The sequence below is a fragment of the Drosophila willistoni genome, unplaced genomic scaffold, assembly GCF_018902025.1.
Source record: "Drosophila willistoni isolate 14030-0811.24 unplaced genomic scaffold, UCI_dwil_1.1 Seg531, whole genome shotgun sequence".
Taxonomy (NCBI): domain Eukaryota; kingdom Metazoa; phylum Arthropoda; class Insecta; order Diptera; family Drosophilidae; genus Drosophila; species Drosophila willistoni.
This window is the reverse complement of record NW_025814459.1, coordinates 1,666,506-1,690,722: the sequence shown is the minus strand read 5'-3', so window position 1 is coordinate 1,690,722 and position 24,217 is coordinate 1,666,506. Positions and strand designations below refer to the sequence as shown.

At 39.7% G+C, this 24,217-nt stretch overlaps 1 protein-coding gene across 1 annotated transcript in view; it reads left to right on the top strand.

Annotated features, from left to right (window-relative positions):
- The window catches only part of LOC6653305 (E3 ubiquitin-protein ligase Ufd4), a 79,008-nt gene extending 55,197 nt beyond the window's left edge, over positions 1 to 23,811 (top strand). The window contains exons 6-7 of the mRNA XM_002075644.4: positions 17,867 to 23,375; positions 23,430 to 23,811. Of these exons, the coding sequence (XP_002075680.2) occupies positions 17,867 to 23,375; positions 23,430 to 23,712 (5,792 nt within the window). The 3' untranslated portion in view covers positions 23,713 to 23,811. The remainder of the gene's footprint in view (positions 1 to 17,866; positions 23,376 to 23,429) is intronic.
- The last annotated feature ends 406 nt before the right edge of the window (positions 23,812 to 24,217 follow it).

Sequence of the window (24,217 nt, the reverse complement as noted above, 5' to 3'; positions counted from 1 at the left end):
TATATGCCATATGCATATACACTCGTAGGCAAATATATTTTGATAATTTTTGATTCCAAACCGTTATATTGAATGGAACGAAAATGATGGTTAAAGTCAAGAAGACACTAATAACTTTACAGTTACGCTAAATATTTTGTCTATTCATATTTATCCTTTCTTTCTGCTGATGAAATTACCAGCAGTCACTAAATTTCACAACGGCATATATGTTTTGATATTGTGTGATGTGGTTGTTTCTGTGCCACTGCACAAGTTTTCGAAAATTTTGATTCAGTTGAATTCAGTTGAGCGGCACTGTATGTGTTTTTATATTAAAAATGGTTAAAACATTAGAAATAAGATTAGCAATACGAAAACAAATTTTCACAGAGTATAACTTGAGAATTTCCGTCTTAGATATCGCTAAGGAATATAATTTGTCACGTCAAACTATTTATTATCAAATTAATAAATATAAAAAATTTCATGAAATGAACAATTTTGTGTACCCTTGCAGACCCCATACATTTTTTTATACTCTTGCAGAGTGTATTAAAAAATTGGTCAGATGTTGTCCGTCCGTCCGTCTGTGCAAATTAACTTCGCGCCGCCATCTTAAGAGCTATCGGCATGAAACTTTATATTTGAGCTACTTATAGCCCGGAGCATAATGTATGAAAATTGTCAGGATCGGACCACTATATCATAGCTCTAGAGGAAACATTTTCATAAAAATTGGAGTATCCCCATGAAATTTACTAATATGATACATTTGGATATAAAACATCAGATCCCAAAATTTCAATCAGATCGGATAAATATAACACAAGTTTCAGTCATTGCTTGAAATCCACAGAGCAGCTGAGCACACGCATACACACACAGACGCAACGCTACGTAAACTGTATGTGTATGCGTGCCAATTGCAACATGCAGCATGGGGAAGAAGAAGGAGAAAAAGAAATGGAAATGATATTTGGAAGGGTTTGTCTGTGCATTGATGAATTGATGATACAGAAAAAGAGTTTGGAACATGTAAGTATTATGGCCAAGGACTGCAAGGGTAGCCGAAGTTAGCTTCTTTAATATTTTTTACTATTACTGGTGTTCTCCTTCTGCAATCTGTCCTTACCCGCACAATATACAATAGATAGTGTGGGGACCATTGACCACGATCTGTCAGGGAAGTCCAGCGGGTGATGTCTTCTCAAGCGGCGGGGTTTTGCGCTGTTGTCCAGAAGATTTATTGCCAGAGGATTTTGGCTGTGAAGGCGTTCTAGATAGGCTCCAGTGAGACGAAAGATATCGTGCATGACCGATGGGAATCCGAGTGATTCGTGGATCTCTGCATAGGAGGTTAACAGATACGCCTCCGAGATGATTCTCAGCACTTTATTTTAATACCTCTGAATCAAGTTTCTATTTCACATGCTGGCAGTGCCTCAGATAGGAACACTATATGTCCATATGGGCTTTAGGATGGCCTTGTAGACGAAGAGCTTGTTGTCCAGCCTGAGCTTAGATCTTCTTACTATTAGCCAGAGAAGCTTTCTAAAGCTAAAGTTCAGAATGTTTCTTTTGCCAACCAGGAGCGGCTCTCAGGTCAACCTGCGCTTCAGAATGAGTCCCAAGTATTTGGCTTCATTGCTCTCCGGGATGGTGATGCCGTCTAGCTTAATACCAGTGCAAATCCCTCGTTTCAAGGTAAAGTGGTGTGTAACGACTTTTCGGGATTAACCCATGATGTCTAGCTGAGCTGATCTGTAGGACGCTGCTGGCATCAGTTGGAACTCATAAGTGTGGCAGACCCTATCAAATGCATACATACTTCACGTCCAAGAAGGCTGCGGTGCAGTACTTCTTCTACTCAAATGCTTCCAGGATATTGCGCGTGATTCTGTGGCATTCTTCTGGCATGCCATGACGCTCTGAAGCCAAACTGGTGATCAGGGATCAAACCGGCCTCGTCCAATATTGGTCGTACTCTCCGCAAAAGGAGTCTCTCTAGTACTTTGGAAAATACGGCCAATAGACTAAACGGACGATAAAAGGCGAGATTAGCTGCAGGTTTCACAGGTTTTTTAATCAGGATGATGTCGGGCAAGGCCAAGGAGCGTCCAAGCGGCCAAGGAGCATCTGACTAGGCCAAGGCTTATACCAAGACCAGCTGGCGCGCCATTGATCCTGTGTAATATATTCATACCAACAATCAATTATAACAAAGAGCTGAACTTGTAACACTTTCTTGTAAGTATAAACAGTTAAAAATGTACGCAGTAAATTATAAGTGTGCACTTGAAAATGTTTATGTATATACATACATTGATGAATGCATACATTGATGGTAGACATACACAGATAGTGTTCTTGGTGAAAGTTGTGTTGTTGTGTTTTCCAAGTGCTCCGTAGTTTTGTCGCGACAGTGCCTAGACTCAAAGTTTTCATTAACCAGGGAAGAGACTTTGTGCTACTCACTACTACTCACCCGAAGCAGTTTTCCTTTAGCGGCGACTTGCCTCTCTGCTCTGGACACATTACCACCAGATGGGCGGCTAAGCTGCGATAGCATTGCAAGGGCCAGAAAGACTCAGAATGACGACCTGCTGCTGGAGCTATAAACTAAGGATGGAGGAATCAAGCTACAAGAAGAACTGAGCAGTGTCTCTGATGTGACACATCTCATGCTTCGCAAACTGGACTGCTTGGTAACGAAAGCAGACATTATTGCTGCTATAACCAAGGCAACTGGCACCGGCTCAAGCCAAATAATGGTGAAGGCGTTAAGACCTACATACAACGAAACCCAGATGGCCATTGTCTGCTTGCCACAGAATAGTGCGGCAATTCTCCTGACGATGAAGGCACTTATAACATCCACACAAAGGTGTTATAAGTGCCTCAATTTTGGCGCTAAATGTAACAGCAGCATAGATCGGACGAATTGGTGCTTCAAGTGTGGACAGACAGGCCATAAGTCTGTGGCATGCAACGAAACCAAAAATTGTTTTAACTGCGCAGCGATAGATCGCGACCCCAGAAATCATATTGCTGGTAGCAAAGAGTGCCCTCTGGGCAAAACAGGAAAGCAACTAACCTGTCTATAATGGTCAAGTTCATACACTTGAACCTCAACCATTGTGCAGCTGCGCAAAACTTGCTCGCGCAAACGGTGATAGCTTGTGGGCAGCGGATACAACTGGCAAAGCGGCTATTTGTACCTGTGGCAAAAACCCACTGCTCCTCCAGTCTGTGCAACGCAACAATTGCTTTGTGCCTAAACATACGTAAATTTGAGACTGTGCTCGATCAACTTTCTGCAGACGTGCGTGGAAAGACCAAAGTAGTTGTTGCAGGCTATTTTAGCGCTTGGTTTGAGGAATGGGGCACCAGCTCAACAGCTAATGAGGCTAATGAGCTATGTTGGTGTTCCGATTATATAAAGTAAGATAACATTAAGCCAATTACAATATAGAACAAATGGAAATGTATGTCAATGTTAAGTATGTAACCCGATTATAGATATCGATGGCTCATCAGTCATAAGTAGATCTGATATGGTCAGCAGTAAACAATAAAGACCTAGCTAATTAAGCTGCTATGGTTAGCTATTATCAATAAAGACGTACTTTGCTGACCTAACACTATGTCGAACTATGCACTGGTGAGCTCGCTATTTTGTACTATAAAAGAAATGCATTATTCTTATAATGCAGATACCAATTGTAGCTACATCGGGTGTGCATCGCTGTGTCTTTGGCCCCCATCTCTATCTTTGTAATCTCACTCCGAGGTCCACCCAGTTTATGTGTTGGTTGCGACAACCTTTAGTCACTGGTTTATGTGCTAGTGCCTATATATATATATAAATAAATAAACACTTAATAACTTCAAGAAACACTAACGTCTTTCATTGAACATTTTGGTGACCCCGACATTGGCGGCTCCAAGTTAAAAGAGTAACAGACTAGGTGAAACCGTCATCAAGCGAGAATATTTGGTCAACTCAGGCGACCAATCTCTCAACAAAAAGAAAACTGGTCAACTAGGCGACTACTTTCTTTGCACGCTTTGGACACAACAATCCTAAGCGAGGGCACAAATTGATGAACATCTCACATTAATCTGGGGTCCCGACTAAAAACATCGCAATTGATTAACTTGGCAATAATTGCGTAGCCGCCTTGGCGAATAAAAACAATTTATTGGAAAACGAGGAGTTGGTTTTTCTGCAACGGGATAGCAGTGCATACCCATTGAATAAAAGTTGATCAACTAGGCGATCACTTTATAAAAAACATTTAACAACGATTTGTGTCAACGAGGCGACCAAATCATAAAACGACCAAATCATAAAAAGTTATTTTTATATAAAATAAAGTTTGATCAACTCATAAACTCTGTTGCATTCCCTGGCGTCAGCAATATCTGACCTAGTTAACTCGGTCAGTAACCCAGGTAGTACGCACGAGTATAGAGTTTGGCATTGGTCAGCAATTTTTGAAAAAGAAGAAATCAGTGTAAAAGAATAGGTATATTGGAAAAAAAATAAACTATTGTTAAAACACTAATCAAAGGGCGACTACACTTGACCAATTTTAGGAACGAGTTGGAGCGTTCCCTGTCTTTGACAAAATAAATAAACTTGACCCATCGGGTCAAGTACTAGTACAGAGAAGCAATTACATATAAATATAAAAGAACATGGAGGAGTTTTATAAACAGCAGACAGAACGAGGAGAGGCAATCCAGGACTTCATTCGGAATAACAAAAAATATTCTTTCGCCAGGAAAACGAAGCCATCTTATTTCGAGGAGAAACTTGAGCTCCTGGAATACATGTGGAAGAACTTCGAGAAAAGTCATCAGGAGTTGATGGACAAATTAAATAACGTGCGAACTGAAGATGACTACTTTGTAACGGTCTATTTCAGCAAAATGAAGACGGTTGTATCTAATATAGTGGAAGATTGGAAGGACCATTTGGCAAAAATAAAGCTAGAGAGACAAGCTCGCCAACGAGAGGAAGAGCGAGTCGTGATCAAACCACTGGTTCGCAAGCAAAGTGCTCTGCTGGATTCATTGTCCAGGACATTAAGACAAATCCTTTGCCTACCCGCGACTCTGTGATACGTGTTTTTGTTTTTGTGTTTTCATTTCTTTTTATTCTTTAGTTGTGAAGGCTTACTCTGCACATTAACCCTTGTGTCAGAACTGGTCAGTATATTCTTATACACAGATTTTTTACCTTTAGAATTTTTATTTTTTATTTTTTTGTATTTCCTTTTGTAATTAAATAAAACTTTTGATAAAATGGTTGTCTGCTCAAAAAATAAATGCATAGTTGCCACTAATGCGGTTGACTCCCATGATTATATTCTTTGTTGGTTGTGTGACAATGCGGTTCACGTTAAGTGTGCAGGTTACACAGGCAGAATCAAGGAGTCTATTGCTAAAGGTGGTGGCTTAAAATATGGATGTGATGCTTGCCGGGAGGTCGAGAATGAGATGCGCTCTTTCATGAGGCGGACTAGAGATAGTTTTGACACTTTAAGGGCAGGTTTTAATAAACTCCAAGCGGAGTTTACTGCGGTGGAGACTCAGTTCAGAAGTTTATCGCTTATGAATGAGTCTCCGAAACGTAAAAGGACCAGTCCTTGGGGTGTTTCTGTATCTGTAGATCCGCCAGCGTCTCTTATCGTCCCCGACTGGTCTCATGCACCGTCCACTCCTAATGTACAGCAATTGATATCGTTTAAGAGCCCGGTTGTGAATGCTATTAGTAATGAATTACCGGTATCACCTGGGAATGATCTCTTAAAAACGATGCCTATTGTAGTGTCCGATGTGTCTGGGCAATTACCCATTCCAATGGAAATTGCCGATAGTTCTAAAAGTATCGAGGGCCCCGTAAACAAGTTGACTGCTACAGTGGGTGACTTGTCCAACGTTACTGCTGCGGCTGACGCTTCGGGACCAAGCCCTCTCGTTGGCATACCACCAAAGAAACATATATTTGTTTCTAGGCTAGACCATGTTGTCACATCTGATGATGTAATAGCCTATATTCGGAAGAAAGTTAACGTCTCGAATATTGCGGTGGAGAAGTTTAAATTTTCTTATTCTCGGGACATTTCGTCCTTTAAAATTAGTGTTTCTGCAGCATCTGCTGGTGTGTCAAAAAACTAGCTTCGTCCCTTAACCTGGGTTATCAGAACGTTAGAGGACTGAAATCTAAACTTCCTAATCTCTATGTAGATAGTCTTTCTTTTGAGCATAACATTCTAGCTTTCACAGAGACGTGGCTAAAACCTGATATTGCTGCATCGGTTTTTTCCACAAACTTTTCTATTTTCAGACGTGACCGGATTTCTCGCATAGGTGGTGGCGTTCTGATAGCTGTTGTTGCTGCTTTATCATCTGAAATGATTCAATTTTCTAGTACCCAGGAGATTGAGTTTGTCGATGTTAAAGTAAATTTTAAATCTTTTAATGCTTAATTTTTTTTTTCATTACTTGTTCCTATATTCCACCATTGTCAGACATGGCGGTATATTTAAATCATTTAGAGGCAATTCAGTTTGTCTCCTCTTTAGTTTCGAGTCAAGACATGCTCATAGTTGTAGGTGATTTTAATTTACCCGCTTTAGCATGGTCACTAACAGATGAATCTACCACGTTGTTGCCCTCTTTGTCACATGACTTTATTGATGGCCTTCTAGGCTTATCTTTATCCCAAGTCAATCCTGTCTTAAATTCTAATGGAAAATCGTTAGATCTTATTTGTGTATTGGATTCTTCTTATTGTGAGGTTTCTAGGATCGAACCATTTGTTCTTCCAGAAGACAAATTTCATCCTACATTAAATTTAAAAATTGATTTGCCCTTGCTTTCACCATTACTTGGTTCAAATGAGTTACCACTAACTAGGTGCTTTCGTAAGACTGACTTTGCCAGCCTTAATGAAAACATTGCTACTACCGATTGGTCTTATCTGTACAATTGTAGTGATATGAACTCGGCTGTTCGTTTTTTCTATGATACTGAATTCACTCTTTGATATTTGTGTGCCTCTTGGTAGGCTGGAGTGGCTTAACAAACCTCCTTGGTTCTCTCGCGAGCTATCCAATTTGAAAAATGTGAAGACACGATATTATAAGAAGTTTCAAAAAACACGTCGTTCATCAGATTATGCTCTGTATACAGTCGCTCGTTCAAAATTCATGATGCTTAATACACAATGCTATAAGAATTATCTTCAGCGGTGTAAGCTTCAGTTTTCTTCTGACCCTAAACAATTTTATAATTTTGTTAATTCTAAACGTAAGACCTCTGTGCACCCATCTTTTTTGTCTTTTCAAAATAAAAAAGCGAGCACTGATCAGGCAATTGCCGATATGTTTGCGAGTTTTTTCAAAACAACTTATTCCTCAACGGAATATCGAGCAAGTCCGTATCCTTATCATTTAAAAAAGGCTAATTGCATTTTCAATCCAGTGATTGATGAAAGTTCTATTCTTACCGAACTTAAATTAGTTAAACCTGTTTATTCTCCGGGGCCAGACGGTATTCCTGGATGTGTACTCAGGTTCTGTGCAAACGCATTATGTAAACCCATTTTAAAATTGTTTCTATTGTCTGTAGAATCTTCCTCTTTTCCATCTATTTGGAAGGAGTCGTATATTATTCCTCTGCATAAAAATGGCAAAAAGTCCGAAGCCTCTAACTATAGGGGTATCTCAAAATTGTCCGCTATTCCGAAAGCTTTTGAGAAAATTATAACTTCTCAATTGCAACATTTTTGCAGCTCTATTATTTTACATCACATCAATAATTATCAAGGGGTTCAAAAATGGTAAACAAACTGATGTCATATACACTGACTTCAGCAAAGCCTTTGATTCCGTTAATCATACCCTATTACTTTCTAAGCTGAGCGACATTGGGTTTCCACCCCTTTTCCTTTCTTGGGTTCGAGAATATTTAACAAATAGAAAACAGAAGGTACTTTTTAAGTCTTCTTTTTCCGTTTCCATTTCTGTGACTTCTGGTGTACCTCAAGGTAGTCATCTTGGCCCTCTGCTCTTCACACTATTTATTAACGATCTTCCATCAGTCATTGTTCATTCGCGTGTGCTTATGTATGCTGACGATGTCAAGCTTTGTCTTACTTATAAAGATACAGATTCATTTAGTCGGCTACAAGCTGATCTTAAAAACTTTCAATCCTGGTGCCAGTTTAATCTACTAAATCTTAACACTACCAAATGTAAGGTAATGACTTTTTTTCGAAACTCTCCTCAACTGGTCACTTATTTTCTAAACGATAGCCCTTTAGAACGTCTAAATAATATGAATGATTTGGGCGTACTTATGGACCATAAGTTAAATTTTAACACCCATATTTCCACCACGGTCGCAAAGGCCGTGAGTGTTCTGGTTTCATTAAAAGATGGTCAAAAGAATTTCACAACCCCTATACAACTAAATTTCTTTTTACTTCGCTTGTCCGTCCTATTTTAGAGTATGGATCTTGCATTTGGTCACCTCAATATGAGTCGCACCAGATTAGACTAGAATCCGTTCAAAAGCAGTTCTTGCTATTTGCTCTTCGTGGCTTAAACTGGGATCGCAATGTCAATTTGCCTTCGTATTCTAGTAGACTTCTCTTGATTAACCTTCCGTCCCTAACTAACCGTAGAATTATGCTTGGTGTCATTTTTATGCACAAGCTCCTAATTGGTGATATCGACTCGCCTGAGTTATTAGCTCAGGTGAATCTGTCGGTACCATGTAGACGGAGTAGACATCCTTTGATACCTTTATCCCTTAGTCGTTGTTCTTCTAACTATGCTATCACTAACCATAGAACACATAGATGGGACAAACTCATGATTTTTTGATTGCAAACGCTAGCCTAGTCATGGAACCCCAGAGAACCCCCGTTCGGGAAAACCCGAACGCTCGTACTCTCAATGAGAGCGTAAAGTGGGGAGAGGGCCAAGCAGCTACGAAAAATTTTCAGTCTAGCACAGACTACAGAACGACGAAGGCAGGCCTATGTCGCTTGTGATTTCGTTCCGTCTATGTATGTGTACACTCGTCGGTACATGCTCAGGCTTCGTAGTGTGCGTGTGACGTGAAGTTGTACAACATCGCATTTCAATAGCTCTCTCGACCAAAATTTTTTATTTCCGACAAAACAGAGACAATACGAATAGAATATGCCCCAGTGGAAAGAATATCAAGAAATATTGGCATCATCTACGTATGTATCTCGGTGGCTGTACCGATAGAGTGTTCGCTTGGAAATAGGAATGTCCCGAAGTTCTCTGGGGTTCCATGACTAGGCTAGCGTTTGCAATCAAAAAATCATGAGTTTGTCCCATCTATGTGTTCTATGGTTAGTGATGCTATGCATGAACCTTTTAGGGTCCTCTGCTCTGATTACAATCTTCTATCCCCTGTAATCGGCTCAGAGTTTTCTATTAATATATGCTTAAAACATCTATCCTATCCCATTTAGTTAATAGATAGCTATAGTATTATGTGTTTGTCTGTCTTTTATATTGTGTATTTTGTCCACGCGATTCGTGCCGTGCGTTATACGGCTGCACCCCTCGGTCGGTCGGGTGGGAGGTGAGCAGTTATCTGCTTGGGCTCGCGCGTAACAGGCTTTGTCCTGGTGTCGTAGGGGCCACTTGAACTTGAATGATGCAAATTGAAGAAATCCATTATGAGATTCATCGGCTAGCTGAAAATCCAGCCGAAGCCGGATATAATATAGCTACATTTGTGGCCGCAGAAAATACAATGCTGAAATTCTGTGTGGCACCAGCAGAAAATGTAGTGATACAATCACCACCTGTATTGCAATCGATACAATCATTGCAACTACCCAAAATTCCCATTCCAAAATTTGATGGGGATTATCTGAAATGGCAACAATTTCATGACATCTATAAAAAGGTGGTTCTTGAGTCAAATGTATCCACGATAGAGAAAATGTGGTACTTAAAATCAAACCTTTCTGGAGAAGCAGAGAGATTGATACGGCACATGGAATTAACAGAAGCCAATTACAAAACTGCTTGGTCAGTGTTGCAGAAACGTTTTAATAACAAACGAGTTCTAGTAACAGCCATACTGGCAAAGCTGTTTGATCACCCAAATGTGAGAAAGGACACAGCTTCTATAAAGAATTTGCATGATAACATTTTTGAATCATTGCAAGCCTTAAAAAATGTAGGCGTCAATATGGAATCGTCAGATGCTGTCATAATGTTTCATATGACAAGAAAATTGGATAGATTCAACCACACACTATATGAACAATCTCTTTCCAACACAAGGGATCTGCAGGAAGTAAAGGACATCCTATCCTTCTTGGAACAGCGCTTCCTAACATTAGAGGCGATTGGGAAACCAAGAAACGAAAATCGCAGCATTGAAAAACTAAATCCAAGGAAGACATTCGCAACAGCATCTGGGACAAACAGTATCTCACAGAACAAATAACGCAGAAAGTCACATTACCAGACAACATTCAATTAGCGGACCCATCATTTGATAAACCAGGAAAAATTGATATGCTGTTGGGAGCTGATGATCATTATGCTATACTGCTACCAGAAAGAAGACGGAGCAATCGAAACCTTCCAACATTACAAAACTCAGAGTTTGGATGGATTATTGCTGGCAGATTAATATGTCAACGTCAGCTTCAATCACATGTATGGTATGCATGACGAATCCAGAGGAATCACTAGAAAGATTTTGGCAGCTAGACACACTAAAGCCAATAAAAAGGTACAGGAGTCCGGAGGAAGAGTATTGTGAAAAATTCTTCCTCGATTAACCTACACACGGCGGCGGACAATCTACTAATTGTAAAGCTTCCATTTGCTGAAGAGGCTTCATCTCTTGGAGAATCTCGGGAAGTAGCCATAAGAAGATTCATGTCGTTAGAGAGGCGAATGAACCCTGACATAAAAAAGGAGTATGTAAAATTTATGTCAGAATATGAACAGCTTGGACATATGAAGCAGGTAATGGTAGAACAAATTCCCAAGAACCATTACTTTATACCGCATCATTGTGCACTAAAACCAGAAAGTACCACCAAGCTGAGAGTGGTATTTGATGCATCATGCTTGGACATATGAAGCAGGTAATGGTAGAACAAATTCCCAAGAACCATTACTTTATACCGCATCATTGTGCACTAAAACCAGAAAGGACCATCAAGCTAAGAGTGGTATTTGATGCATCATGCAAAACGTCATCAGGAAAATCACTGAACGACATTTTATATCCTGGACCAGTTGTACAGAGTCAACTCTCCTCAATTCTTCTGCGGTTCAGGACACACAAATATGTGTTCACGGCAGATATTGAAAAAATGTATCGTCAAGTTTGGATAAACCCTGCCGATCAATTCCATCAGATGATTGTGTGGAGAGAGGATCCAAGTCAAGAACTAAAGTTTTATCGTTTAAAAACGGTAACTTATGGAACCACGTCAGCCCCATATTTAGCGACGAAGTGTCTGGAATATTTGGCACTGAAAAACATGGAAAAATTGTCGTCTGGAGCATCAGCATTAAAAAATGACTTTTATGTTGATGATTATCTCACAGGAGCAGGCAGTTTACCAGAAGCCCTGCAAATAAGACAAAAGCTTCTAGAAATCTTGATATTTAAGGGTTTCAACTTACGAAAATGGTGTTCAAATAGCATTCAACTTCTAAAGGAAATTCCAAAGGAAGATACGATTGCTGACATCAATCTCGGTGACACACTGGAAGAAACAAGTGTCAAAACATTGGGAATCATATGGGCACCCAAAAACCAATTATGTGGAAAGGCTCAAAGACATACAAAAGGAATAACCAGACGAGTGGTGCTATCTGAACTCGGTCAAATCTTCGATCCTCTAGGACTGTTCGCACCGGTAGTGGTAAAAGCGAAAATGTTTCTTCAACATGTTGCTACCGAACGAATTGAGATGGATGGTGACCTATCGCCGTATTTGGAGAAGCAATGGGAAGCTTATCGAGAGGATGTACACGCACTAAACCACATGAAAATTCCAAGGCATATTTTTAATGGCAAGGTCCCCACTACATAGGAACTGCATACGTTTGTTGATGCATCAGAAAAGGCGTATAGAGCGGCAGTTTATATCCGATCAACCTATTAAAATGGCCAAATTTCGGTGACTCCCCTTGAAAAGAAGACACTGCCCCGGCTGGAACTATGTGCAGCTGTACTTGGAGCTGAACTCACGGATAGAGTTCAACAGGATCTCCAATTAGGATCAGAAAGTGTGGAATCATTTCTCTGGTCAGACTCAACAGTAGTACTCTCGTGGATTAATTCACGGACATCACATTTCCACACGTTTGTGGCTAATCGGTTGACCAAAATACACGCAGTATCACATCCAAGGCAATGGCGTCATGTGTCATCAGCGCTCAACGCAGCTAATGTTCTGTCTCGAGGCATATCAGCAGCCCAGCTTAGCACACATACATTATGGTTGTATGGACCATTATTTTTGCATGGACCACAACGTGGCTGGCCAGCACCATTTAAGCCTACAGTACACGATAGATACCGCTGAGAAGAAAACCAAGGTATTCAGCATGGTGACTGCCACTGCAAACAACAAGAGTGAACGGATATATACGGTAAATCACAGAAATTCGTTTTACCGGCTACAGCGACTAGTGGCGTATATGCTAATGTTTTGTCACAAGCAGAACAGGAAACCAACGGCTCTGTTAGAATTGGAAGACTTGGACCAAGCACTTAGACTAATCATTAGGCACTTAAAGAAACGACCTGATCAACCCATAGATCGCAAAAGCACGGTGGCAACATTGTCACTAATACGCGTAGCAACTCGGCTACAACAAGCACCAGTATCAACGGAAACAATCCATATCTCATGCCGTATAATGATCCGGTGGTAAAAATGATACTACGGAAACTTTATGAAGAGAATCTTCATTGTGGACATGGGGCACTACGCGGAATAGCTCGGCAACAGTACCACATCATTAAGGTGAAACCGATGGTCCGGAATGTGATCCAGGACTGCGTAGTATGCACCAACTACCGGCCTCAGTTCTTTAAACAAGTCAAGAACAAGAATAGACCCTTTCTCAATGCCGGAGTAGACTATTGTGGACCATTCTGGATCCACCATAAGGTTCGAGGAAAACGTCCCGACAAAGCTTACATTGCAGTATTTGTATGCTTTGCAACCAAGGCAGTACACTTGAAGTTGGTTGAAGTCCTGTCCACCTCCTCATTTGTGGGCGCGCTTCAGCGCTTTATTGGGCGCAGAGAAAGATGCCAGACATTATACTGCGATAATGCAACAAACTTTGTTGGAGCAGACAACCAACTTAAGGAGCTGACCGATACAATACACTCAGAAACGGCAGCAGTTAGTATCAAGGAATTTTGCAATCAAAAAGGAGTGCAATTTAAGTTCATACCACCACGGTCTCCACATTTCGGAGGATTATGGGAAGCTGCGGTAAAGTCCGCTAAGCATTTACTGTTGAAAAACGTATCGACAGCAAACTTAACGTTCGAACAACTGTCTAACATCATTGTCAATGTTGAAGCAGTGCTGAACTCTCGTCCGTTAACGCCAAACTCAGACGATCCCAACGACTTAACAGCTCTAACCCCAGGCCACTTATTGATTGGAGAAGCATTAGTAGCCCAACCAGATGCAGAGCCAATAACACAGCGATCGATTCCAGAGCAATGGGAATTAGTGCAACGGCCTAAGCATGCATTCTGGACACAATGGTCTCAAGAGTACTTACAAGAATTGCAGGGTACATCCAAACGGAAAAAACCATATAACAATGTCAAAGAAGGCATGATGGTAATTCTAAAGGAGGATAATGTGCCAATTGCAGTAGCCAATTGGACGAATTGTTAAATTATATCCAGGCCTGGATGGATACGTCTGCGTGGTAGACGTTAAAACAGCCAAAGGCACCTACAAGCGGGCTATCTATAAATTGGCTCCCTTGCTTAGAGAGACGGCGATAAAACGTAAAATGAAGGCAGATGACACAGAATCGAGTTCCCAAGAAGACCGTGGTATCTAGGTCACCGCAGAACCAGAGACAAAAAGACGTTTGTCGGTCGGTCTGCCACCGCTGGCAATGTCGATCTGCCTAACGCTGTTGTTACTTCCTATAGCATTTGCTCAAAGAACTAATATAACTCGATTCAACCCCAAACCAGGCATATACTATGAAAGTATTACAGAAAGTATTTCCAGTGGCACAGGAAGGATGGCAACGTCTGACTGGACTATTGTGGCATTTTACGATCTCGAACCATATTGGGCCGACCAGAAGACATTTTCAGACGGAGTAGTAAAGGTTCCAGAGGCATGCACCGCAATGCAGAGGCACTTCGAGCATGTCAACTCAGAGCTACGGACAGGAAATGATCTCCTTCACATAGAACGCCAACGACGATCGCCTTTAGATAGAATAGGGAATATTGCGAACGGCTTATTTGGACTACTTATTGAACTTGCTGCAAAATCAGACATCTGTAATTGACTCAACGATAAATATCATTAAGCGAGACGATGCCACGATTGAAAATCAGATGAAACTAATGGAACAACAAATAAACGACATGACCAAGGTCCAGGACAATGCGGTAAAGGCAGATGACAGTTATTGCAGGGAATTTGCACCGAATTCAAACCAGAATTTCTCGAGTATTTACAGATGCCCATCATAGCAAAATAAGCCCGTTACTACTATCACCAGGCCAGCTTCGGGAACATCTGAACCAACTGAAGAGACATCTTCCGTTTGGTTTGGATTTGCCAGTTCCAGATAACGACGTCTTGCAATTATATGGCTTAATGAAGGCACAAGGCACAATCGCAAACAATCATGTGATATTTAAGGTCACGTTTCCGTTAGTGGCAACGCAGGCAGTGCAACTGTATAACCTGGTACCCATTCCAGCAATCGGAACTCATGGGATTGTAATCATGAACATTAAAATTCCCATCATTGCTGTCAACAAGGAACACAATCAATACATTGAGCTCTCAAGATCCGATTTGGAACAATGCCATCAGCTCAACAACGAGCAATATATTTGTTTTGATAAACAAACGACGTTTACGGCTAATAGCAACTGTGAGTTCCAGCTATTCAAAAACACAAAAACCATCAACTTGTCAAATACAACACACAAACAGGTCATTCGTGTGGTACGACATGTATCACAAAAATCAGTGGATTTTTGCCACCACTAGACCAATTGAACTCGCAGTGACCTGTGACGATAATATACAAGGTGTCACTATTAAGAAGACTGGATTGTTAACTCTAGACCCGACGTGTACAGCAAGGAGTTCTGCTATACGAATAACAGGTCACCGTATAACTACGACAGACACAATGAAATTGTTATATGTCCGATTTGGCAACTTCAACATTGGCCCAACAAAAGTAGCGCCAACAACAACACATTTCACAAAGATGCAGCTAAGCTACGATGAACTAAGCAACATTCAAGGAAAACTGGAAACTAAGCAAAACTGGAAATTACCAGAAGACCCCAGCCAGCCGGCTCACCATGTTATCGTCTCCTACGTAGCGCTAACAATACCATTGGTTCTTGTGATGGTATATGGATTAAGAAGATGCTAACAACCCCCAAGACACAGTGGTCCAGAGCAGACAACCGTGAGGATCGTCAATCCCATACCGACTCCTGCTGCAGTAAGCCCAGCCCCCAGCAATTTTGCGGTCAACGTTGGATAACATTGAACAGGTGTTCAACGGCCGGAGTATGTTGGTGTTTAGATTATATAAAATAAGATAACATTAAGACAATTATAATATAGAACAACCGTAATTGTATCGGGTAAATTGTAACCCGATTATAGATATCGACGGCTCATCAGTCATAGTAGATCTGATATGGTCAGCATTAAACAATAAAGACCTAGCTAATTAAGCTGCTATGGTTAGCTATTATCAATAAAGACGTACTTTGCTGACCTAACACTATGTCGAACTATGCACTGGTGAGCTCGCTATTTTGTACTATAAAAGAAATGCATTATTCTTATAATGCAGATACCAATTGTAGCTACATCGGATGAGCATCGCTGTGTCTTTGGCCCCCATCTCTACCTTTGTAATCTCACTCCTAGGTCCACCCAATTTATGTGTTGGTTGCGACAACTTTAAGTCACTGGTTTATGTGTTAGTGCCTGTTTACATATAAATAAATAAACATTTAATAAATTCAAGAAATACTAACGTCTTTCATTAAACAATATGAGCTCGGTACTTTCCTTGAATTCGATTTTTAAGCCTTATTAATCTAAACTATTTTTTGTGTCTCATTTATTAATTTTAATGGAACAATTGTAGTGACAAACAGTGAACTGTCGCTGCTTGTTTACACTCTGTCCGGACGAACCATAGCTGAAAATTAGTTTGCAATGTACCAAGTTGGGAAGTGTTTCCAAGACTTCATGTTGCATTTGTAAATCCATTTTTTAATAAAAAGGCAAGTGCACTGTCAGCAGACATTTGCTCGACTGCAAAAAGTTGCTATTCTGATCGGAAAGCTCAGCAGCTAATTCTCTTTGGAAGACCCATTTTTATACCATACACCCTTAGGGTGTAATGGTATATTAAATTCGCCAAAATGTGTGTTAGGTAGCAGCTTATAAAAGTATATCATTCCGTGTTTGCCCACAGAACACCATTTTTGCTGCCACTTGATTTAACTTGAAAGCCGCTGGTCCCAGGAATCCAAATGGCATCAGTTTTCGATAGCTCTTCACGCCACTTGCCGGTGGTTGGCGTATAACGATTCTGCTCACTTATGACTGACACGTTGCATTTTTGTTCATTCATGATTTGTGGCAGCAGTGCTGCAGCTGTTTGGCTCCGATGAATTTAAGACTAATGAACCTTAGTTGACCTGGTTTCTATGAAACTGGATAGATCCATGAAGATGGTCAGTGTTTTCGCTTCCGTTTGCTACACAGACGTAGCGCTTCCTAGGATTTTTACAATATTTCACAAGGTGGTCTCTTTCATCACACACAATGCGCTAGCCTTAACCTTTTCTGTCTGTGCCCATGCAGCTCGATTGAGTGTCTCTAGAGTCATGTACCAGGTCGACCTTTGTATGCATGTGCTCTGTTGATGTGATTATGACGTAGCAGGCAACGAGCAGCGCTACCTGCAGCGATTTAGCCGATTTATATCTTGTGTTTTATTTATCCGATCAGATTCAAATTTTGGAATCTAAGGTTTTATATCCAATACTATCATATTGGTAAATTTCATGGGGATACTCCAATTTCTTCACCTATGTTTCTTCTAGGACTATATGATATAGTGGTCCGCTCCTGATGATTTTCATACTTTATCTTACCCGAGTTATAAGTTGCTCAAATACCAAGTTTCATCCCAATAGCTCTTAAAATAACTGAGTAAAACGCATACGCACCGGCGGACGGACAACCGGACATGGATATATCGACTCAGCTTCTCATGCTGATAAAGAATATATGTATATACTATATCGGGTGGGAAACGTCTCTTTCTGGGCGTTACAAACATCTGACCAATTTTATAATACCCTCCGCAAGGGTATAATAATAAAATCAAAAATTGTAAAGGCTTTTAAAACCAACTAACTGAATTTCCAACTATTCCAACTGTTTATTCATACTAATTCTTCACCGCGATATGAAATTCATAGAGCTGATTCTAAAAGATTACCAAAAGTATTTTAGTTGTGTTTCTTCATAAATAATGATTTATTTATATTATGATACATTTTTACATTACAGAAAACCGGGGCGAGTTTCTTGAAAAACTTTTGCGTGCTCGCTCCAGTGTAAGCCCAGGAATGATATCACAGCCTATACTACCTACAGCTTCTGTATTGCGGTTAGTTGTAGGAAATTGGGTGTTACAATCCCATAAACCGAACCAACTACAAATTCATAACACTGAAGGCCACCAAGTGACCATACTACAAGATGACCTTCCAGGATTTATTTTCGAAAGTAACAGAGGTACAAAGCATACCTTCTCGGCAGAAACAGTATTGGGTCCAGATTTTTCTTCAGGATGGACAACATGTAAAAAAAAACGGCTTAAATCAAAAACAGATGTTCAAAAGTTGCATGTTTGGAATCTCTCACGTGAAATATACAATAAGTACTTTAAATCAGCTCAAATTATAACGCGGGGGTCCGTTGCTAAGCTTAGTTCAATTGTTGGGCGAGTTGGGCTTTCAATGAAGGAGCAAAAGGAATCATCAACTTCCAACTGGTCAAAAACTTTATCTACTGCTCTAAACGACCTTTCACAGTTGCTGCAGGAAGATGGCATCGTAAGTGCATATGAAATGCATTCATCTGGTCTAGTTCAAGTATTACTGTCTGTTTTATCAAAAAATGACTGGCATGGTAACTTCTCACAATGGAAATTAAATGAAATGCATAAACAACGCATAGCAGTTTTTAAAAAATGTATTTTGCTTGGTAATAATGACTCCAGACCAAGCCACATAAATTCTAAAAGTACTGCAACTATTTTATTGCATAAACTAATTGCTGTTTTAGAAAGCACTGAAAAGCTGCCGATATATTTATATGACGCTGTCGGCGCCGGATATGGATTACAAATTTTACAAAAAAGAATTCGTTTTAGATTAGAACGTGCTGCGTGTGAAAGTACTCTTTTCGATCGAACGGGTCGAACTTTAAAAATGGAACCTCTAGCTACGGTTGGTCAGCTAACTAAATACTTGCTTAAGATGGTTGCAAAGCAATGGTATGATATGGATCGCTCAACATATTTTTATCTAAAAATTATGCGAGAAAGTAAGTCAGGACTATCATTTCTTCATTCTTTTGATTTTGATGAAGAGGGTTTGTTGTATTACATTGGATCAAACGCAAAAACCTACGAATGGGTAAATCCAGCACAATATGGATTAGTCCAAGTAACTAGCTCAGAGGGAAAGGTATTGCCGTACGGAAAACTGGAAGATATTCTTTCAAGAGACAGCGTCTCCCTTAATTGTCACACCAAGGACAATAAAAAAGCTTGGTTTTCAATAGACCTCGGAGTATACATTATTCCCAATGCATATAGTCTTCGTCATGCCCGAGGATATGGGCGTTCAGCCCTTAGGAATTGGCTTCTTCAATCATCCAGAGATGGCTTAACTTGGATAACTCTTATTAATCATGTAGATGATAAAAGTCTAGTGGAACCTGGCAGTACAGCGACGTGGCCTATTATTTGTGCATCAGATGAAACTGTTGGTTATCGGCATATAAGAATTCAACAAAACGGTAGAAACGCATCGGGACAAACTCATTACCTTAGCTTAAGCGGATTTGAAATATATGGCAAAGTTGTAGGAGTATGTGAGGATATTGGTAGAAGCGTAAAAGAAGCGGAAGCTAAAATAAGACGAGAAAGGCGACAAATTCGTGCACAGCTAAAACATTTAACTGCTGGGGCACGAGTAGTTCGTGGTGTCGATTGGCGCTGGGAAGATCAAGACGGCTTCTCTGAGGGAACCATTACTGGGGAAATACATAATGGATGGATTGATGTAAAATGGGATCACGGTGTACGAAATTCTTATCGAATGGGTGCTGAAGGAAAGTACGATTTAAAATTAGCTAACTGCGAAAATCTTTCTATATTTGAGGGAGGCAATTATGCTGCACCAGTGGGATTAAGTTCGAACAACAAAAAAACAGAAAAAAACAGTACTCTCACATCGCGAAAATCAATCTCAACACCATCTCTCCCTGAAGCAACTGAAGAAAATCGGAACTCTGATGAATCATCAATTCAAACTACTTCTGCTGATAATCTAGCTTGGAAACATACGGTTGGGACAATTACAGAAAATGTATTTGCATCAGGAAAGACTCAAGTAACTTCTAATCAAAGAACAGCAAAAACAACATCTACAGATATTCCTATAAAACTTCAAGAAAGTCATTGCGCTAATCAAGCTTCAAAGAGTGCAGTAACTTGTGCACCACCTTTGATTCGTGAGCTAGAACATGTATCAGATCTATCTGCAATAAATAATTCAATGTCGGCAATTAACTCTGACTTAGCAACTATTTCGGAAAATATTACTCTAGCTGTTATTACTAAAGAAAATATTTGCAGTGTTTTATCTACTACACCCAGAGCCATAGTATCCGACGCGTGTTCTGTTTCTGGAGAAACTAATATTAAACCGATATCCCATATTGAGGAAAACAATAAAATGAATGCCAACAATACGGGAAATATTTTGGCAAAGGGTTTGCATATGAGCATGCGTTCTGCAAGTTTACGAGGGGATGAATCAGTATCACAATTTTCTTCTGAAGACGCTGAAAATATTGATAAAATACATGATGGAGTAGATATGCTACGAAAAAATACAAACAATATTCTTTCTACTGAAGTCCATCCTTTTCCAAAATCACAAAACCTTAAATTAAACACTGAAACTAAGCCTCAATCAAATTGTAAGAGTTTTCCCGAAAGCCAAATAGTGGTTTTAATGGATGAGCTTTTTACTCGGAATATTGATAATTCTAGTACATCAACTTCCAATCAGCAGAGTAAAATTGATGGTCAGGTTGGCAAGATAGCGGATACTGGAATGTTATCTGAAGTAGCAGCAGTTTCCAATCAAATGAGTATAAGTGTACCAAATCTAGCTACTACCTCAGCATCTGAAGTGTCATCAACTATAGAGGTATCAGCACATACTGGACTACTAGAAACATTTGGTGCAATAGCGCGTCGTCGTACGTCACAAGGTGCCAACATCCAAGATAATCAAATTATTAACGTGCATAATAATACTAATGAGCTTAGCAATCAAAATGTTGGTACTAGTTCGTTTTTTGCTAAAGGTCCCAATTCAGTAACCAGTTTAGTAAAGATGGCTTTGTCAAGCAATTTTCATTCTGGGTTATTAAGTACTGCGCAAAGTTATCCAAGCTTGTCTTCCAATAATGAAAGAGGCTCTGCACCACCAAATGGAACAAGTAGCAACACTAGTCAACAGCCTGTATCTTCTATAAATCACACATTAACCATGAGTCTTACTTCCACTTCGAGCGATAGTGAACAAGTTTCTTTGGAGGACTTTTTGGAAAGTTGCCGAGCACCAGCGCTATTGGGAGATTTGGACGACGATGATGATATGGACGAGGACAATGAAGAGGAAGAAAATGAGGATGAATATGAGGAAGTAGGAAATACATTATTGCAAGTAATGGTATCCAGAAATCTGCTAACATTCATGGATGATGAATCTTTAGAAAACAGATTGGTTGGTGTAACCAAGCGGAAATCATGGGACGACGAGTTCGTTTTAAGACGACAGTTTTCGGCATTAATTCCTGCATTTGATCCAAGACCAGGTCGAACAAACGTTAATCAAACAACTGACTTAGAGATACTCAAGCCAGGTTCCAAAATAGAAAACTCAAATGAAAGCGGTTATATCCACGTTAAACAGCCAAACCTTAGTCTGAAACTACGAGGTCCTGGCGTAGGCGGTGTTCCTGATGTTGAAATCGAATTAGATAACGCTGATTGGACAATATTCCGTTACATACAAGAATTGCTTCAAAATAGTCAGTTAAATAAAGTTGACAAGTTTCGTAAAGTATGGGAACCAACATACACAATTGTTTACAAAGAGGTTTTGCCTGATACTCGTGAAAACATTTGTTTTGAATCGGATCAAACATCTGAAATATCATCAAAAAGCGGTGCCTCCACACTCTCCCCAAACTCACCAATGCATGGCGGTATCAACACTAATGAGCATTCGCTGTGCTCTGTAGATGAGATCCTAGAGTTGCTTACACAAATTAACTCACTTAATCAGAATAAATTAGGGTGTGAAAGCAAAGATTGTGTCTTACCACCAGAGTTGTTTATAAGCAAAAAAATCACAAACAAGTTGCAGCAGCAAATACAAGATCCTCTTGTACTATCAAGTAACGCTTTGCCTAGTTGGTGTGAGGAGTTAAATCAGTCGTGCCCATTTTTGTTTCCCTTTGAAACAAGACAACTTTATTTTAACTGTACGTCGTTTGGCGCATCTCGCAGTATCGTTTGTCTTCAATCGCAAAGAGACAATACGATTGAACGTCAAAGGCTGCCCCTCTTAAGTAACCGTCGTGATGATCAGCCTGATTTTCGAGTTGGACGCATTAAACATGAACGGGTAAAAGTCCCACGAAATCAGGACCTCCTAAAGTGGGCAATGCAGGTAATGAAAACTCATTGTGATCGAAAATCTGTTCTTGAAGTCGAATTCTTAGATGAAGAAGGTACTGGTTTGGGTCCAACGCTCGAGTTTTACTCTTTGGTGGCTGCAGAACTACAACGAGCAGACTTGTGTATGTGGTTGTGTGATAATGAATCAATTAATAGACCCGAATCAACTAAATTTAAAGAAAATGTAAATGAGGAATCAAAACCCGTGGGATATTACGTAAATATTCGTGATCATGGTCTTTTTCCCGCGCCGTTACCACAAAACTCTGAAGTCTGCAAAAATGTCTGTGAGTACTTCTGGTTTTTTGGAGTTTTTATTGCGAAAGTCTTGCAAGACATGAGGCTGGTAGACATGCCATTATCAACATCGTTTTTGCAGTTACTATGTCATAAACATCTGTCATCGCAAAATTGTCAGAAAGTACTTTCTGAGCATTCTGAACTTGTAGACACTTGTTCTAAACTGATAAATGCTTCTTCTGAAAATATTGAATTTAACATGTTTGGTGGGATCTTAGATCTGGAAAATCTTAAAGAGATAGATCCGACACGATATACATTTTTAATGGAGGTAAAGAATTTGTTATTGAGGAAGCAATCAATAGAACTTGATAATTCTATAAATTTTGAAGAAAAAGAAAAAATCATAAACGATCTTAAACTATGTACAATGTCTGGGATTGAAGTATCGATAGAGGATTTGGCACTTACGTTTACCTATTCGCCAAGCTCACCAATATATGAATATGGGCATATAGAGTTATTGCCAAATGGAGCGTCTATCGATGTGAATATCCATAATCTGAAAGTGTACTGCGACTTGATTATAAGTTATATACTACAGGATGGGATTGCAAATCAGTTAAAAGCGTTTAAAGATGGATTTAATAAAGTGTTTCCTTTAAAAAAGCTTGCTGCGTTTTGTCCTTCTGAAGCTCGTCTGATGCTATGCGGCGAGCAACACCCCCAATGGAGTCGGGAGGATATTATGGCTTATACTGAACCCAAATTGGGATATTCAAAAGACAGGTATTTTCTTTTTTTATATTATAATGTTGAACTTTAACTTCATTTTTTTTTTAGCCCCGGATTTTTACGCTTTGTAAACGTTCTTCTGAGTCTATCAGGAGCTGAGCGTAAGTCTTTTGTTCAATTCATAACCGGTTGCAGTAGTCTGCCTCCAGGCGGGTTTGCAAACTTACACCCTAGGCTAACAGTCGTTCGAAAGGTTGATGCAGGAGAGGGAAGTTATCCATCTGTGAATACTTGTGTTCATTATTTAAAGCTTCCTGATTATCCGACTGAAGAAATATTGAAGGAACGATTGTTAACAGCCACTAAAGAAAAAGGATTTCATTTAAATTAATTAACTTGAACGTTTATTACTAATATTAATGATCCCATTTGCAAAAATGTAAATAATACCCAAAAATAAATTTAATAAAGAATTCCATTAATAACTTCATTCCTTTCATGATTTGCACTCTGAGTCGCATTTTACTGTAGCACTTGTTATAATTATTCAGTTGCGCGGCTAGTAACATTTTCAGATTTTTCATTAATTTTGTTATTATAATTATTAATTTTAATATTATTATTGTTATTAATTTTATCGAACTTATAGGAACACAGGCGATAGAATTATAGAGAAACCTAGAGCTTACACTGTAGGAACAAATATGACAGCAGTCAGTCTAAATGGATTTACTACAGACACTTCTATAGGAACAGTACTGGAAAAGCAGAAGGCTAAAACACAAGAAACTGTCACCTCAACACCCACACTGGTACAAGGCGTTAGAAACGAGTCACTCCTGTTTAACGAGGCTTGATTCTATACAAAATTTAAGACAGCTAAAAGAATCAATTTG